A 17,235-nucleotide genomic window follows, 5' to 3' on the forward strand; every position below is an offset into this window, starting at 1 on the left:
TTTCTACTCTCCAACTAAGATTGCTTCATGAGGGCACTTTGCAGGGAGGCTTGATTACACAAATCAAGCCCCCAGCCTGCTGCATTTCATGGAGCTGAGGAAGGCATCAGGATATTAAAAAGTTGTTTCCAAGAAAGCAAGAGGGAAGAGATATGGGATGCTAAATCTTCCAGCATTAAAAAATAGGCAGGCACACGCACACACACTCCAAAGGAAACACAACGGAAATGAAGCCATGGCAAAGCAATAAATCCCAGAGGCTCTTGCCACTTGGCCAGCGAAGCAGCTTCGGGGAAGTGGCGTAGTCAAGTTCAGTAGCTTGCCCTGGAGCACACAGAGACAGGCTTCGTTCTGTCCATTGCATAAACCAGATAGTAGGAAGACAGAGGATCTGAGACCCCAAAATCACTCTTTTCCATCAGGCTCTGGTTTCCCCAAGGAAGTATTTTCCTTCTAACCCCTGCACCCCCAACCCATTCCCCTCAACCATTCAATGCTAGCAAGGTGCCTGTGATAAAACAGACACACCTGCACACTTATCACCTTGTCCTGGCAGTGGGGAACAGAGCGGGCACCCTGGCTTAAGCAAAAACCAGAGACTCCAGAAATGCATAGATCCAGCACCACTAAAGGTTGTTATCTGACCAGGGCAGCACAGGGCTCCCGTAAGCTGTCTACCACCCTGTGTAGCCCTTTTGCTACACTTCCATTTTTTTTTGTGTAGTCACTTTTGTGACCTCCGAAAGGGGGACTATGTTGATCCGAAGTGGCATTTTTGTTGCTAGAAATGATTTGGGGCAAAAAAAGAGAGGATTTGCAGAACTTGCCTTTGTGTTGGAGCAGGAGATGTTTGGAGGCAACTCCCCAGGAGGAATTTGCATCTTGCCCCCACCAGCTTTGCTACAGGGCTCAGTCTTAACACAATGCATCCTCCCTTTCCTTAGCTGAAATGGCCCCAAAGAGCCTCTTCATCATGAAATAGCCAATGCAGACAGCTGTAAGGGGCAGGCAAGAGCAAGGAGGCTGTTAAAGTAAATGAAACAGCTGGGAAATACCACTGACTACACCCTGCCGCAGCTGGGCATAGCTCAGTAACACGCTCTTCAAAGGCTTTTTCTATGGGCTACTGCAGGGAGAGGTGCAGGGCTCTCATTTATCCAGGCAACACATGTAAAGCTAGAGTATCAACACCTGTTGTGCATTTGCTGTTTCAAGTTTTACTACATTGCACACCTTACGCAAGGGCTCAGACAGTAACATCATGAGATTTACTTAGGACGCTCCAAGCTGGTGCCAATGCATCCTCTCAGGTGTCCCTACACGCTCTAAGTCAGGTGCATGCCTATAGTGTGTTGCATCCGAACTCCGAGTTGGATTAAAGAGTTTAAAAGCCCACATTCGTGCCATAGTTGCACAATGACAACACAGCTCTGCTTCTGTTACAAACTCAAGGAGCAAATCGTTTCTGATATTACCTCACTCTCCACCTCTCAGAGGTGGAACTGCTATAGGATGTGCCTTTTTCAGGGTAGGAAGAGGGGTCAAAATCTCAAATGGGGCATGAGATGTAGCAAGTGAAAATCAACCCAGCATGTTCTGACATCCCTGAGCATTAGGCCTCACCTGAGGGATGGGTTTTTAGGTTTCTGTACCATGGTCGGCCTGTTCCTGTCTCTGAAGGCTCAGGTTCCTGGGCCACCCAGCTGCCACCCCAGTGCTCTCACATGCCACTCCTGAGCCCAAGTGCAGCCTCCACTTACCCCTGCTTTCCTACAGATCCATCTCTGTTGGAAAAGCAGCATCTCCTGGCTCTGAACAAACAGTGCTCCAGGGAGAGACCACAGACAAGATGTCCAGCCAAAATGTGATTGAAGTCAAGACCACTAACAGGGACAAGGCTGAGGTGCCCTGTTCTTCTTTCACCCGCTTCACCTCCCAAGGTGCAGCCAACTGTGTCCTCTGCAATCTTCTACTGATGGGGACAGCCCCGAGCAGCCACATCAGCTTTTATAAACAGCTCCATGGCTCTGGTGGTGTCTTTGGTGCATGCAAACAGGTTCCTCTCCCTGCATTGCAGGTTTAGCCTCTTCTCAGCAGGGCCCTTGTGTGTGAGTGCTCCTAGAGGTGACACTTAAGAGTCATTCAGACCAGCACTGAAAATGCCACACATTATATATATATATAATTCTATTTTTTTTTTTACATTTGTCCTGCAGTAAAGATTTAAAATGCATAGAGGGATAGTGGGAAAGAGCTTTCTTGGTGAAAGGCAAGAAGGAGAAGACAACTCTTCCCATGCAACAGTCTCTCAACCTCCCCGCTTCTTCTCCTTTAGAAAAAAAGCACATTATCCGTACAGCAGAGGCTTGGGATATGGCAGCCAGCAGAAGACAGCCAGGGCAGTAGGAGCTTTATGGCTTGGGGGTCCCTATGCTTTACATGCACTGGTAAAACAAGCGGTTGTCCAGCAAAGGTTGGATGGAGACGCACAACCTCCCTTCCCATCCACCCCAGCTCCTCCGTAACCTGCAACTGCCCCCGGGGCCAATGGGATCTGCCAGCAAAGCTGCAGGATGAGGGAGCACAACACCCGAGTAGAGACTGGGACACCGTAATAGGGAAAGCAAGTGTTTATAAAGGCCAGATACCCGTAACAAAAATAAATTTGTGCTTTCCCTCCTGCCCCACCCCCACCTTTTTTTGTTTTTTAAATACAAATTTTTGTTTAGGAAAAAATGGAAGCACCATCTGTTACAAACCAAACCAAAAAGAGGAGAAAACAGGGAAAAAAATAAAAACAAGGAGAGACATATTAGAATTAAACACTGTGGAATGTTAAACAGGTTATGGGCTACCGTTCTAGCCAGTGCGGTTAGGCAGCTTAGTGAATTAATTGCTTAGGAATTAAAAATAAATTATTATAAAATAGATTTCTGTACATTTTACATACATATATATCTCTTTATATACGCAAACCGTGCTGGGCAAGTAATTACAGAGGGCTTTCCCACACCAGCCTCAGTCCCAGCCGAAGTCCTGCCCCGTCATCTGGTAGAACTTCATGTTGAAAGGCCGGTAGAAGTCCCGCAGTCTTTGTACCACCTCTTGATCTATGTCGGGGTGGGTCCTGCCTTTCGTCTTCCCCAGGCAGTGGGGTTTGCTGCTGCCTTCCGCCTTCTTCAGGCATGGGAAACCCTTGGTTTTGTTGAAGTAGAAGTGTTTGTCCGTGATGATCCTCTTGAGGCCCAGAAAGTCCTGGACCCTGCCCAGCTCCCCCGCAGGGTCGCTGATCAGCCTCTCCCCGCTGACAAAGAGGATCTGCCTGATAGGGAAGTGCAGGAGCCAGTTCTCCAGGTGCTTGGCATAGATGCCAATCTGGATAGCGCTCCACGAGGTGTCAATCAGGCCTGTAGTCCTGTTTTTGAAGGTCAGGCTCTCAAAGGTGGGGATATCGGGCTTCTTGGAGAGTGTCTGGGTGTAGTCCGATATAGCTCTGGTCACAGGGTCCCGCACGACCACGATGAGCTTTGTGCCCTTAGACATGGAGGAGATGCGGGCTGGAGCTTCCTTGGTGACAAAGTAGCTGGGAGTCTTCTCCATCGTGATCTGCCCCTCGAGGGTCCTGGGCATGAGGTCCCTGCCAGACAAAACACACACACATTGGTTAGAAGGGCAAGGAAGGGGGAAGGAAAAACACAAATATACATATATACATTTATTAATATATTTATCAGTATATATTTATATATACCCAGACACAAATGCACAAGAATTTTCCTCCCTAAAATGCCTACACAGGTCTTTTAGCCCATACAGATAAATCCATTTCCCAATGATTTAGGGATTAGGGGAGATTATTATTAAAGGCCATTGCATTAGAAATCCAGCTCAGTAATCCCCTGGTTATCCATCAGTGGATTATCTGGGCTGTACACTGCACCTGTAGCATGGCTAGCTGTACCGCACCAGCCCTGTATGAATCAGGATGAGTCCAGAGCTGCATTTCACGTGGACCTGGGCCAGGCAGCTTTCCAGGTTCAGCCCAACACCAACGTGGGAGAGCAGAGCTCCCTCAGCTCCAGCCCACCCTCCCGTATCACCCAGAGGTTCATTTTCCCCAAAGTAACAAGAGGACCCGTGTAATGCAAAGGCTGGCGTTCATCAAGCTTGTGCGCATCTTCGCATGACCCAGCAGCCAGCTAGGACAACTTATCTCCATGCAGAACACAGTATCAGCTTGAGAGCGGGGCTTACCCTTAAAAATGCACCCTTGAAACCTAAATACTTGAGCAATTCCATCTTATTCCTCTGGCTCATGGGTGAAAACTAGAGAGATCACAGGAATGATGGAAGTGGTCTGAAGGAGGAAGAATGACTTTCTTTTTCTTGACATTCACTAAGCAAGCCTAAATATTTTAGACCATTTGCCAATATTTTCCCTTTATAATCCAATGGGACTCGTTTGCGCCAGGCTGCAAGACAGTTAAAAGAGAGATGAAAGGGGAGTCTGCTGCAAAATTAAAGCTATAAAACTTGATTAAGTTTTCAAAACAGCAGAGAGAAATGACCAACTAGTGTGTGATCTGCAAGCTTTAAACAGCATTTACCTCGGACATATTATACTGCACACAGAGAAGCTATTAGTTCCTAGAGGCTGTTCTCTTCCCTTACTGTTTTTATGCTTCTACAGCACTGCTCACAGTGGGCCCTTTGCAACCCCCAAAGCCACCAATGACTTTTATTAAATCCAATGGTTGCCCCAATGAAGAATTCAAAGAGGAAAAAAATGACCCATCCGATCTAAGGCCAAATAACAGGAAAACCAGGAACAAATGGCCTGATTGAATCAAAAATCATAGTGTACCTATGCAATTTGGTCAGTAGCTATTTATGCACCCACTATAATGGTATTTTACTCCATCATCTCCTGGCATTCACCTTAATGCAGTGGGTCTGCTGGCACCAACATCTCTATCCTCTGCACCATGGTGAGGCAAGCCCTTCTGCACCAACCCACTGGGTCCCCACGGCAAATCTGTGCAGGTCACTGGGAGAGGCGGCAGGCAGCCCATCGACAGGAATGCTCGACCTTGGCTGATGGGATATCAGCTTCTGGAAACCTCCAAGAGGGAGCTACCCCTCTGGCCAGTTTCAAGGTCGGGCATGCCAAGTTTCACATGTTGTCCACAATGTGAGATAAAACGGTCTACCAGATTCGTAGGATAAGTAACCTTCTGGAAGTCAGAAGCCAGTTTTTGCCAAAAAATAGTAAGCAAAATAAAACTTCAATTAATCTTTTGCCTCCCTGGCTACCTCTGCAAACCCCTAATGGCAGCACAGAACAGAGCCAGTCAATAATATTCAGAGAGTGACTCTTAAATCTAATGTGAGCTGATGTGGATTTCGACAGACTACTCATTAAGTGGTGTCTCTTTTTATGGTCACATTAAATCTGAGTTCTACATCCTGCATTGGCCACCGACCGGTTTCTAGCTTGATTTAAGAGGTCAGTTTTAACCCATGAAGTCCTTAATGGCCTGGGACCTGCCTAGAGAGAAGACTGCTTTCCAAGATGTGCTCAGCATGGCAGTGCTGGCAGACAGTCACACTGAAGCCCTCCATAGCAGTCAGTCTGTCAGGTATGAGGCGCCAGACCTTGAGACCATTTTCTCCTCAAGGGCTACCAAAGCCAGTATTTATTAGTCTCCAGGGAATGAAGCAAGACTTATTTTTTTCCTCCTTGCACAAGAGAAACATTGAATAGGGCTGGGCCATCAAGCCCTGTGAAAGAACCGTGTGAAATGCAGGAGGAAATTGCTGGGGTGGAGGTGCTGAGTCAGTCGATCTGGTTTGGGAAACAGTGGCTCTTAATTACCATTTCAACAAACATAGGTGAGTGCACCAGTCCACTCCCCTGGAAGTAGAGAAAAAAACAAGGAACAACTTTGTGTTCACCTCTTTGAATGAAGATCTACCACCCTGATCTCAGTGCCCTTGTGGTCTACTCAGCATCTGAATCTACGCTCTTGACTTGGTGCTGAGTACAACCAACCTGCTTTGTTTTCAATACAAGCTGAAGGCACTCAGTTCTGTGCAGGTTTAGACACTCAATTTGGAAATGGGTCCTCTGTGGCACACACCCTCCACTGCACCATCCTTGGCATTTTGCAGACGGGTTTTCTGTAACTAGGAACTTTCCTGCTGATAAAGGCAAAGGACATTGACACTGCTGCCACAGTCTGCCTTGGTCAGCAGAGGCTAAAATGAGCAGAGATAGAACTGGAGTCTCCAACCCAAGAACAAGAACTGAATCAATCAAAGCTTGCCCTCCAGACCCTTGCTCCAATACTCTACTTCCTTCATTGCACCCAGACAGAAGCCAGGCACTGCCTAAGACTAAGACTATTGCAGTCCGTGGATAAGGCTTGAATCCCTGACATCACATCACATCACAGGAAAGCAGAGTTTCATTGCAGAGGCCTGCGCACAGCAAGGATCTTTCCCATAGTTTCCATAATCTCCAACAGAGGCTTCATCCATCATGCTGGCAGCTGGAGACAACAGACCCTCAGGGACAGGAGTAACTGGTTAAGCGTGCTGCTCTGAGCTCATATAGGTGGAGATGCCACAGAGAACAGTTTAATCCCATTCAAACCACAATTGGAAAAGGGCAAACTGACCCACATATAGCACTACAGCTTCAATACAATACCCTAGATGGAAGTGTTGGTGGAAGCAGGACCAGCCTCTGCACTGAAAGCATCTGGTCCTGAGGCTTCAAGATAGCAAAAGCTGCACTAAACCACAGACATTGCAAAGCACTGGAAAAAGGAGTCATAACGGCCAGAGAAGCTGTAGCCATACAGCTTGTGCTGGCAAGAGTTGACCCCTCTGGGTGAATGGAGAGAGGTTCAGCAGAAATCCACGTGAACCACAGCCCAGTAGCAGGTGGATGGAGCTGCTAATATTCTATACAGTTCAGCAATGGGGCAGTTCATGACAGTTATGCTGTCCTTTATTTCCATGGTGGCTTCAGAGACGCTCTGCAGACCTGAGCAACTTCTGCGAACTCTGGTGCAAGTAAGAACTGCAGAGGTGCATCCACCACTGTTGGCGGTACAGGAGTAGAAAGGGAGAACAGAAGGGGAACTAGCCTGTGGGAAAGAGAATTCAGTTGAGCCTTCACATGAAAGCAGCCACACCAGTCAGGATAGGAGCTAGATGGAGACACAACGGAGGGCTGCAGTGGATACTACGGTGGAAAATAAAGATAGTACGAAAAGCTTGGCAGGCAATCCATCATCTTGTTATCTCTCTGCCTCCTGGCAACCTGGAATTCAAAGACCTCTGGGAGCCAGAAGTCGCATCCAAACTGTCGTATTTAATATTGACTATGAAGTGCCTAATCTTTTCAAACCTATGAATACTCTGAATACTCTTGGCCTTGAGGACATCCCACTACAGAGAGTCCCAGCACTGAAGCACTGCTTTTACCCACCCTTTGAACCCCTCTCCTGCTGCCATTGCTTGGGGAAGGGTTAAGGCACCTGCTTTAGGAGCACTGAAGAGAAAAAGCCAAGAGGATGAATGCCAGCAGACTCTGGCATCCCTCGTTCCCCACTGAGCTCAGTGGGCAAAGCGCTGGTGGAGCTCAGCGCAGCTCTGCCAACCCCAGTGGGGCTGCAGCCTTATGTCAGTGGGGGACCTGCCCCCGAAAGTGCCCGAGGACAAGTCTCAGCAGAATGAGGGAGCTGCTGCATGAGCACAGCTATGAATTTTCTCCAAGCGGAGAGCAGAGCCCCTAACTCTGAGCTATTAACATGTCAAGAGAGACAGAGGAAAAGCTTTTTCTTTAATGAATATTTCCTCAGTGAAGCCTGCATCCTTCGTAGGCGAAGTGATAGGCTTAGCCTAAAGATGGATTGGCCTACTTTACCTATTAACCACTCAGACTAATGTAATAAAGACTCTCTTTATTCAAACAGCCCTAATCCCCAGCCCAGTGCTGGAATAAGAAGGGATGCTAAAATGAACCTCACCAGGCTGCTCCTTGGAGGGGCACCGGGAGGGGATTTTTCTTTTTTTTCTTTTTTTTTTCTTTTTTAATCACAAACTTCTCTAATGCGAAAAATGGACCCGGCACGAGATAAATTTACAAAGTCAGAATGACAGGTGGCCACACGGTAATCTAATCCTGCAGCCTAATGCCCTTTGTGGCAGCTTTTGTCTGCACAGAGGGACTCGCAGCTAATCTGCTGACACTTTGCAATAAAGAATACGGAGCGGGGCTATTGCCAGGGCCGGGAGGCGGGGGGGCCAGAGGGGCCTTGCAAACCGGTGAGCTGTTACTCATTTGTAGCAAGTTGGCAGGTAGGAGAGACCGGTACAACAGCCCGGCTAACCAGCCACACAGCTAGAGCTTGGCAAGATCGGTGGGGAAACCCAACTGGGAGGACGGCCGAGGGCCAGGACGTGCACTCGGCCGCTCTGCTGCGCTGCACCCAACGTGGGTGCATTGCTGGGCATTGACTGCCCCCACAGCCCAGCAAATCACATCCGATACCGAAGCCCTGATGGATCTGCCTGCCAAGAGACCAACTGGGAAACACTCCGGTAACCCCATAGCAAAACTCCCTTCACATTTATCATGGCAGTTGTGACCATTTTATCTCCAGGGATGCCTGGGTAGAGCTTTTGCTCCCCTTACGTGCCCCTCCTTGCTTCCTGTTATTCATAAACACCAGTCAGCCATGGGGCTAAATCCAGCTGGGGATTTAAGGTGCCTAAAGCCTCTACCACAGCGCTGACTCATCCTAGGGTGGCTGCAGACCCAGCCACCACCAGCCCCAATGTTACCATGAGGCTGTGAACTGCAGCTGCAGGAAAGCCCAGGCACCAGGTGCTCCAGCAGGTCCTGCTCCCAGAGCCGCTACCCAGTGGCTGGATTCGCCCTCCGGCCATTGCACATGAGCTGCCTCAATTTCCTCCACAAGGATGACAAAACTTTGCTCCTAGAGGGAGAAGGATGAGGTAGGGCTGATGGTGTATGGGGTATTCTGCAAACAAGAGAAGCGTCATTATTGCTAGGGTGAAACACCTCAGTGTCCATCAACCTCCTCACAGCCTACCAGCTTGGAGGTATAGCCCAGTTCTCTCCCTAGAAGCAAGGAATATAGCAGAAAGGGAGAAAAAGCAGGTCAAACTGTTTTGGATTTGAGCCACATTCATGCCAAGTTCAGGCCTGTAATCCAGAACCAGTTGCTTTTCCGTGCAGCAGTGCACATTCAGAGCATCCAACTAACTTCGAGCCACTTTCTACCCAGATTCCTGACTGGTGTTTCAGGAAGACAAAAAGTGGTCTCCTTCCATAAAACTGATATTTGGAAACCTGGCAGTTCCTGGGGAAAGCACCCCAAAACCCTAACAATGGCCAGTCTAACAAACCATGCAGACTAGATTCAAAGCTTATAGCAAGAAGTTGAATAGAAATGAAAAAAGCTAAATAAATAAATTTAGATCGAGTAATCTAATTCTACTGATCTTGAAAAAGAGCTGTAGACACTGAGAAAAGGGCACATTTAGGGAGGTGATATCTCCATCACTGCCACTAAGCAGCTTTGTCTTCCACCTCATCCACCCTGCCAGGGCGATAACCACTTGTTCCCACTCTCTGAGACAGCATGTTGCTAACAGCAAGCAGGAAAAATTTACAGCAGCTATCAAAGCAGCCAAGGGCCAGATTAAAAACGCCACCTTGCAGCAGAGCCTGATAGTAAGTGAGAGCTCCAAAAGAAATAAGGTCTGGGAAGGAAAAGTGCAGTCCAGGACAACAGTTTTATACCATTTTTTGTCTTGAAAATACTGCATTAGAGCCCCATTTGAAGCACCTTTTCTGCACACAGAGTTCCCTCAAGAGCTCAGCATCAGGCACTCGGCTCTCACACCGGCTGCAAGCAGATGGTTCCCGGTGCAAGGCGCCTCCCAAATTCACACTCGCTTCCGCGAGCACCGACAGTGCTCAGCACCTCGCAGGATGCCAGCCTCCGTCACCAGCCCAGTGCAGCGGCATCCGGCAGAAAAGCCTGGAGTCAAATAGAAGCTGCGGCGCTCAATCCGCTCTAACTCCAGTTGGCCCTCCTTAACGCGGGGCTGGCCTCTTGCACCAGTCCCAACGTGCTCAACAACCGGAGAACGAGCATATTCCCAGCTTTGCTGGGATGCAGGGGTCTTAGAGAGGATTTTGAAGGGCTTCCGCCCCCGTCTCCTTTCTGCAGGGTATTACCATACCCAGACCACATTCACTGGAATTTACCACCAGCTTTCAACTGGCTTTATAGAGCTTAAATTATGCACTGTTATCTCCATTATCACTAGCGAGCAGAACTCCTTCATCTTTGTTACCAGAAGCCAAAAGCCAAAATAAGCTAGATTACTACAAAGGCCTTTAAAATCCATGGCAAATTTTGCAAAAGACTTTAAAATCACCAAAAGGAGTCCCAGCATCCACAGGCAGAAGGGGGTCTCTGTTAGAAATACAGCATGGCTTAGCCAGCAGCTCAAAAGCTGGACTTTTAATGGCGGCACTTCCTTCCAGCTTGATAATAAAATGATCAAATCCCAGAAATACTATTTTAAACCAAGACTCTGACAAGTCCAGGGAAGAATGTTGAAGTAATAAAGCTTTTTAATTACATCCTAGAGTCTGCCATCAGCATCAAGGTCAATGGGCTTTGAAATTACCACTTGGCTCTGATTCTGCTTTCTCATGGCAGCAGATCTGGGTGAAGGCAGGAGAAAAACAAAGGAGGAAGAAACGGAGAGAAAGGAGGCAATACCAAATTCCTATTCTGGGGTAGGAGCACTCACAGGTTTATTATTTCACACCTCAGATTTTTCTTTCCATAATCTCGCCTTGCTTGCGCTGCCCTCATCTCTTGATGTCACATCAAGGACCTGTATGGTAGCACCACGGCCTCTCCTTGTTTTACTAGCTGGTGGCAAGGGCAACATGTGTGCCTTCGTCTCAAGTGGGAACCCGTCATTTGGGCTGGCAAACTATACAACAATAAAACAGAACGGCTGTGAACCAGCCTCGGCCTTTTTGAAACGGGTGTAACTCTATCCAGTGCCGTCAAACACTTGCCATGACATTTACACAAACCAGATGATGGGAATTAATGAACTTCAGGGGTGAGGAAGGGGGAGATAGAAAGGAGGAGGGAAAAGGGGAAAAATAATTGGGCTTGCAAGTCACCTCCTCCTCACCCACCTCCCCCCTGCCCCCAGATCGCTGCCAGCTCTCCTTCACCTGTTGGTGAGTTTGGGATTAGCAGGGGGGTGGAGAGAGAGGATGGTAATAACGTGTGAAGGCCCCCCATCATGAAGCTGCACAAGGGCGTTGATGCAGCTGGAGAGCTGGTGCCTAAGTCTTCATGGGAGGCACAGTCCCATACCACCCAGTGCCCCACGGGAACAGGGCTCGCTCCTTGTCCGGGGATGGGCAGCAGGGTCTGATCTAAATTCCTTTGAAGTGGATGAAAAAAATCCCATCAAAGGCTGGGGAGTGAGGGGAGATATGGGGCCCTGGCAGATGGTCCTTTCGTCTCATGCGGCCTCCCTGCTAAGACCCAATCCGTGCACACAAATCCAGCTCGCACCAAACGGCCCAGGCAAATCAACGCAGAGCAGTGCCCCAAGCTGGACACAATGTACCGCTGTAGTCATTAGCTATTTGGAAAGACTTTGTCCAGTCCCCAAAATTTGGTGAGATCAGACCTAAGCACTGCTCCAGCAAGCTCATCCTCCCCACTTTGCAGGCGAAGTGAACAGAGGCAATTTGCCCAGGCACAATAATGGAACTGAGAAGACCCAGACACCATCTCAGGCTCATATCCAACCATCTAAGCACACCACGAGGGCTGTGTGTGATCACAAGACTTACAGCATTGATAGCTGTCTGAGCTCCGGACATGGACCACATTGGATGTGAACATAGGCTGCAGAACTTGGGCCATACACAAACAAGGGCAGTTTGATCAAAGGCTGGTACCTAAGCAGGCCTCAGTTACATGTCCACCTTCCCCTTCCTGAGGGAGACAATCCGTCCATAGCTTCCTGCTGTGAAGGGGACACCAGTGCTGGTTGGATGAGATGGGAAGGAAGAGAATGGCACTGGTAAAAAATGGGCTTTCAAAAAAAAAAAGAGGAGAAGCAACACAGTTGGAACATTGCCTGCCTCTAGGGCCAGCAAGAGATGGGAAGGAGAAAAGCTTATAGCCATTGAATCAGGTGCAGCTTTCTCCTGGTAGTTGGTTCCATCTTAGGAACGCGAATTGGTTTTATGTGCAGAACCGGTTTCCACCGCAAAGGTTTCCTCCAGACACCTGCTCCCACCTCCACAGGCTGAGGCACCAAGCCACATTAATTTCAGGGCTGACCTAGATGAAAGCCAAAAACACTTCCCTCCCAAACACCTCCCCCACCTCACAGCTTTAAGTATCATAATTAGAAGTGCAGAACCAAGATAATGACATGTTATCCCCCATAGGGCTGCAACCTAGTATACCTAAGTGTCATATATGGTGCATTGTATAACTATGGCCTATAGGGTAAGGAACAACTTAGAGCAGTAGAAACAGCTGAAACACTAGAAAGCACAAATAAAACTTAACAACGTCTCCCTTGTGGCCAACAGACAACATATGCAGCCGTCATTTCCGAGACATGGTTGAAGAAAAGTCACAAAGCCATTCTTTGAGCTTTTGTTGGGAACCTTTGGGAGGAAGATCTTAAAAGGGTTGGTGACCAGCCTGAAAAGCTTGGGAGAAACATACCCCACTTGCAGATGCTACTAAGAACACAACTGCAGCTGGCAACCCTTCCCTTCTTCCTGGTGGCCAGCTAACCAGCTACTTCAAGTTTGACAAGAACAAGCTCTTGTGGCAGACAGTTCAGAACTGTGCTTTGCAGACTTCTCTCAGCAGGAAACATATGTAACCTTAAAAAAATAAATAAACAGAAACCCTTTTTGTTGGCTGGGGTCACCATTCACAACTGCCTTCTACATCAGGTACTTGCACTGGAGCAGAGGCCAGAGCTGCTCCTGGGTCAGGCTAAGCCTTCCTCTATCCCAGATCCATGTCTCTGCTCCGGGCCATAAGAGGACCAGGGCAACGCAACTACTAGGCAAGCAATGCTTCTCCTTCCCCCTCCACTCTCCCAGCCTTCAATTAAATTCATCTCAGGGACTTTCCTGGGCCTGATGCAATTTATCTACTCAGTAACCCTCAAGAGATCTCTCTACCAACCTTTTGTCCAGGTTTCTCTTAGATCCACCTAAACTTTCTGCAGGCATACCCTGCCCTCATTCTTCTCCTTGTGCGCTGTGCACCAGCTCCCAGCTTCATGCACCCATTCTTGCACCAAGAGACACCAATCAGCCCATTCTTGCCCACTATCCCAGCCTAACTCCCATTTTGCTGACTACTGCATCTGCTGCCGAGACAGCTCTTTGCTAGGCTGAGGACTCCTCTCACAGAAGCTACTGCAGCCCTACAGAGCAACTCAAAATGAGGCCACTGTGATCAGATGGCGCTTGTGCACCTACCCGAACATGTGCTGCAGAGATGTGGGGCTTTCCTCTGGCTCAGGAGGGGGAATTCCCGATTATTTCTTCCTCTCCTCCCCCAACAACAGTCTGAGAAGCTAAAACTGCTCAGTGAGCGTTCCCTCCTCCTTTGCTGGAGCCAGGCGAGAGGTTCATCAGCACCGCCAGTTCATTATACAGGCCCTCATCTTTATGTAAACACTGAAGCCTCTTTCTGTCCCCCATCCTACTTAAAACCTCTGAACTTCCACTAAATAATGATCTTCAATCAGGGCAGGGGGAAGAGGGAGGGAGGGAGAAAGAGGGACAGCGCTTTACATATCAAAGGGCTGCTTTGGAGGGATTTACAATAATTTCAGATGAAGTGGTAAATACTCTATTCACTTTGGTTCCTCGTCAGTAGTAATTATAATCCTATTAGCAAGGTCCCAAGAAAGTGATTGCATTATCATCCAGTGAACATCTCTGTGGATTTTTTTCTTTGGGGGGGGGGGAAGGGGGTGGCAGGGAGCATAAGCAAGTAAAGAAATAGGAGCAACAAAAGACGCAAGGACCAGCACCTCCCTTCCCCCACGAAGGATTTGATCTCTATTGTCCTACTGCTTCAATTGTGCTTCGCTGTGAAACTAAGAGCTTTTGAGGGCAGTACCAGGGTGCAGCCAAAAGGAGCATCTTATTCCTATCGGTCAGCATCCCTCCCCCCCACCCCGTTTCCTTTCATGCCCTGAGAGATCCCCCTCGCCAGGGACCCTCACAGGCAACAAAGAGCGTGAGGTCCCGTTCCTGGCGGGCCCGAGGGGTGGCTAGCAGCAACACTTCGATTAAAAGCTAATTGCTGTTTCTGCATGAGTTCTTCAGAATATCGCTCGGCCTTACCGGCCTTTTATCGCCCACTGGTCAAGTCATGTGAGATTACACTGATCTGTCTCCATTTCCAATAAATAAATAAATAAATAAAGGCATTTCTTGTTTAAAAGAAGAGTGGGGAGGGGGTAGCTTGGTGAAACTCATAATTTGGGGCAGGGGGAAAATCCTAAGCCCAATAGGACTGAGCTAACTAGCAAACCAGGACTTTTTTCCAGCAGATCCCAGGCACAACTGTCTCAGCTGATCTGTGTCTTCCTGCCTGATGTCACCTCTTGTTCAGCCTGTTGAAGCGTTTAACAGTTTGTCCCTGCACCCATGCCCCAGCTGCACCAGCATAATCTCCTTCTCTCTCTTATGGCACCTAAAGGATACCAAAATTAGCCCTCAACACCTCCACCGAAAAGCTTTTCACCTCAAAACATAGCTAGCTGACTTCTGCTCAGCTCTTCTATGGATAGAAGACCACAGGTGACTTAGGAGTTACACTGCTGCAGATCTGGGACAAAAGATCACCATCATGATGTCCGAGTTTATCACAAAGCAGTAGAAACACTTTTCCCTGTAAATTAAATGGAAAAACAGCCTGAAAAGGGGACAGCGAGAAGAATTTTAGGCATCTGCAGAGATTGAGAGCTCCCGGCTCACTCGGAGGTAAAGATAAATTCTCAGGATTGCCTCTACCTGGCTTCTGGCTCTTACACTATCATAACTAGATGAATTGGCCATTTCTCCTCCCTCATAAATTTATAGCCTTAATTTAATGTTATGTTTCTAAGCTTTGCTAAGCAAAGATTTGGTAGATCTGCTTATGCATTCATAGTTACAAGGAGTTCTGCTCTTGTAGCCCAGCATGAAGACAGCATTCCCTTGACACCAGGGACATTATTTCTTGAATATATCACTACTTCCAGAGCACACACATATCCCCATCCAAAAAAGGCAGTGGAAGAGAGTCAATGTCTTGAGTTATCAGCTAAACTGCAGTAACAGGAAAAAAGGCAAAAACCAAAGTGGGGCTATTGCAGGCTTTTGCTAGCTCAACTTAGGCAAAAGAAACTCAGCTTGGAAGAGCTTTAAAAACAGATCAGCAAATCAGAGCTGGTGCAAAATCCAAACCACAGTACTGGTACGTGAAGGCAATAGAAGTGGCCCCTGCAGAGGAGGACAGAGGGCCAGTATTGCTGTCACTTGGGTTCAGCCATCTCTAGACCTCTCTGATCTCCAAGGGGGTTGGCTATGTTACGCAGCTACACCACAGGAGTACCCTAACTCAAAGAGGAAAGCCATGATCTCGGGCTGGTACCCTCACAGCACTCTTGCGAAGGCAGGGACGTGCTGCCTGGGACCCCTCATGCAGCAGTAAAGGACTTGATACTTCTTTGAGGGTCCTTGTAGCCCCATTGCAGTAAGAGGTCATGCAGCAGACAGTTATATAAAGTCACCCATGTCCAAGCAATACCGGCACCTTGGAGGGGCCCAAGCAATATCCATACTGCAGACTTCTCCCAGAGACTCTTCCCTCCTGCCCGTTCCCTTCTCCCTCATGATGGACCAAACCGGACAAAGTTTGCACAAAGCTGAAGCCCCCCACAAAAGAGGCAGCCTTCACATGTAATCACAGCTCCTCCATACTCTTCCTCAGAGCCTGCAGTGGAAGTAACAGCTACCAGGAGATGGTCTGAGTTACTCAAAAAGATCGCAGGTTATGGAGGGTGTGAGTAGAAAGAGCTACATCTCTTCATGGGACAGCCTCTCACATACACCGTCAAGGAGCCCAGCAGAAGGCAGGGATGCTCCCAAGGCTCAGCTTAATGTCAAGAGGGAAGCATTGGGCAGCACCCTGCCGTGGGCTCTGGTGGTATTCATTCTTCAGCAGCACACACACAAAACAAGTACAGAGCAGAGCCCTTAGCCCCAAACTGCTGCCACATCCACTGACTTGCTCCCTTAATTTGGAGATGTTGGAAAACCACCAGCACTGCCATTCATCTGTCTTTTGGAGATCTCTTCTCATCATAGTGCTTAGAAAGGTGTCTCCTTGCTGCAAAGGGATCAGTCTCCTAGAAGGTTTAGATGGTAAACTGTCCACAAAGGACCCCATGGACACAGGCATTTGGAGTACCAGGGGAAGTTGTAGCAAGTGTTCAGGTGTGCAGAGAGCAGCTCTGCAAGCATCATCACAGACCAGCTACAACCTGCTGGCTTATACCTGGTGGCCCTGAAGCACCAGGAACTTCAAGAAGCAGCACACAGCTTTAATGCATGAAATGAGTAACATGGCCACTAATTCAAGCCTATTGCCTCTCCCATGAGAGAAGCTCAGGGAACTTTGCCTGTCACTGCCCACAGAGCAGAGCTCCCTTGGCCACATCACAGAGCTCTCCTGCAGGGACATGTAAGGAGGCTGGGCTGGCTGACTTATCCACTGCACACTGTGCAGGGAGCCCCCACTGCATCCTGTCTGGAGAACTGAGTAGACCCAGCAAGTCTGATGTCTCACACCTCCCATTAGGACATTAGGAGATATTTCTAATCCAGGAAACCTGTGGGAGTTTATCCCATCAGCCTCATCCCTAAAGTCCCTGCTGTTCAAGGCCTTTTACAAGGCCCCTGGAAGGTCCCTGGAGATAGTATAGAATTTTTATGTGGTATACTGGTGGCCCAATACCCAGCGAGAAGACAGTATCTCATTTTGGACCCAATGGGCATGTCTTGTTCATCTAATGCAGAGGAGAGACATCTCTTTATGCATCCACCAACCG

The 17,235-nt window shown here is 48.4% G+C and overlaps 1 protein-coding gene across 1 annotated transcript in view; it reads right to left on the reverse strand.

Moving 5' to 3' along the window:
- Positions 1-2,991: 2,991 nt before the first annotated feature.
- The window catches only part of LOC134148996 (heparan sulfate glucosamine 3-O-sulfotransferase 3B1-like), a 28,304-nt gene continuing 14,060 nt past the window's right edge, over positions 2,992-17,235 (reverse strand). The window contains exon 2 of the mRNA XM_062591742.1: positions 2,992-3,637. Within this exon, the coding sequence (XP_062447726.1) occupies positions 3,019-3,637 (619 nt within the window). The 3' untranslated portion in view covers positions 2,992-3,018. The remainder of the gene's footprint in view (positions 3,638-17,235) is intronic.

The sequence above is a fragment of the Rhea pennata genome, chromosome 19, assembly GCF_028389875.1.
Source record: "Rhea pennata isolate bPtePen1 chromosome 19, bPtePen1.pri, whole genome shotgun sequence".
Lineage (NCBI taxonomy): Eukaryota > Metazoa > Chordata > Aves > Rheiformes > Rheidae > Rhea > Rhea pennata.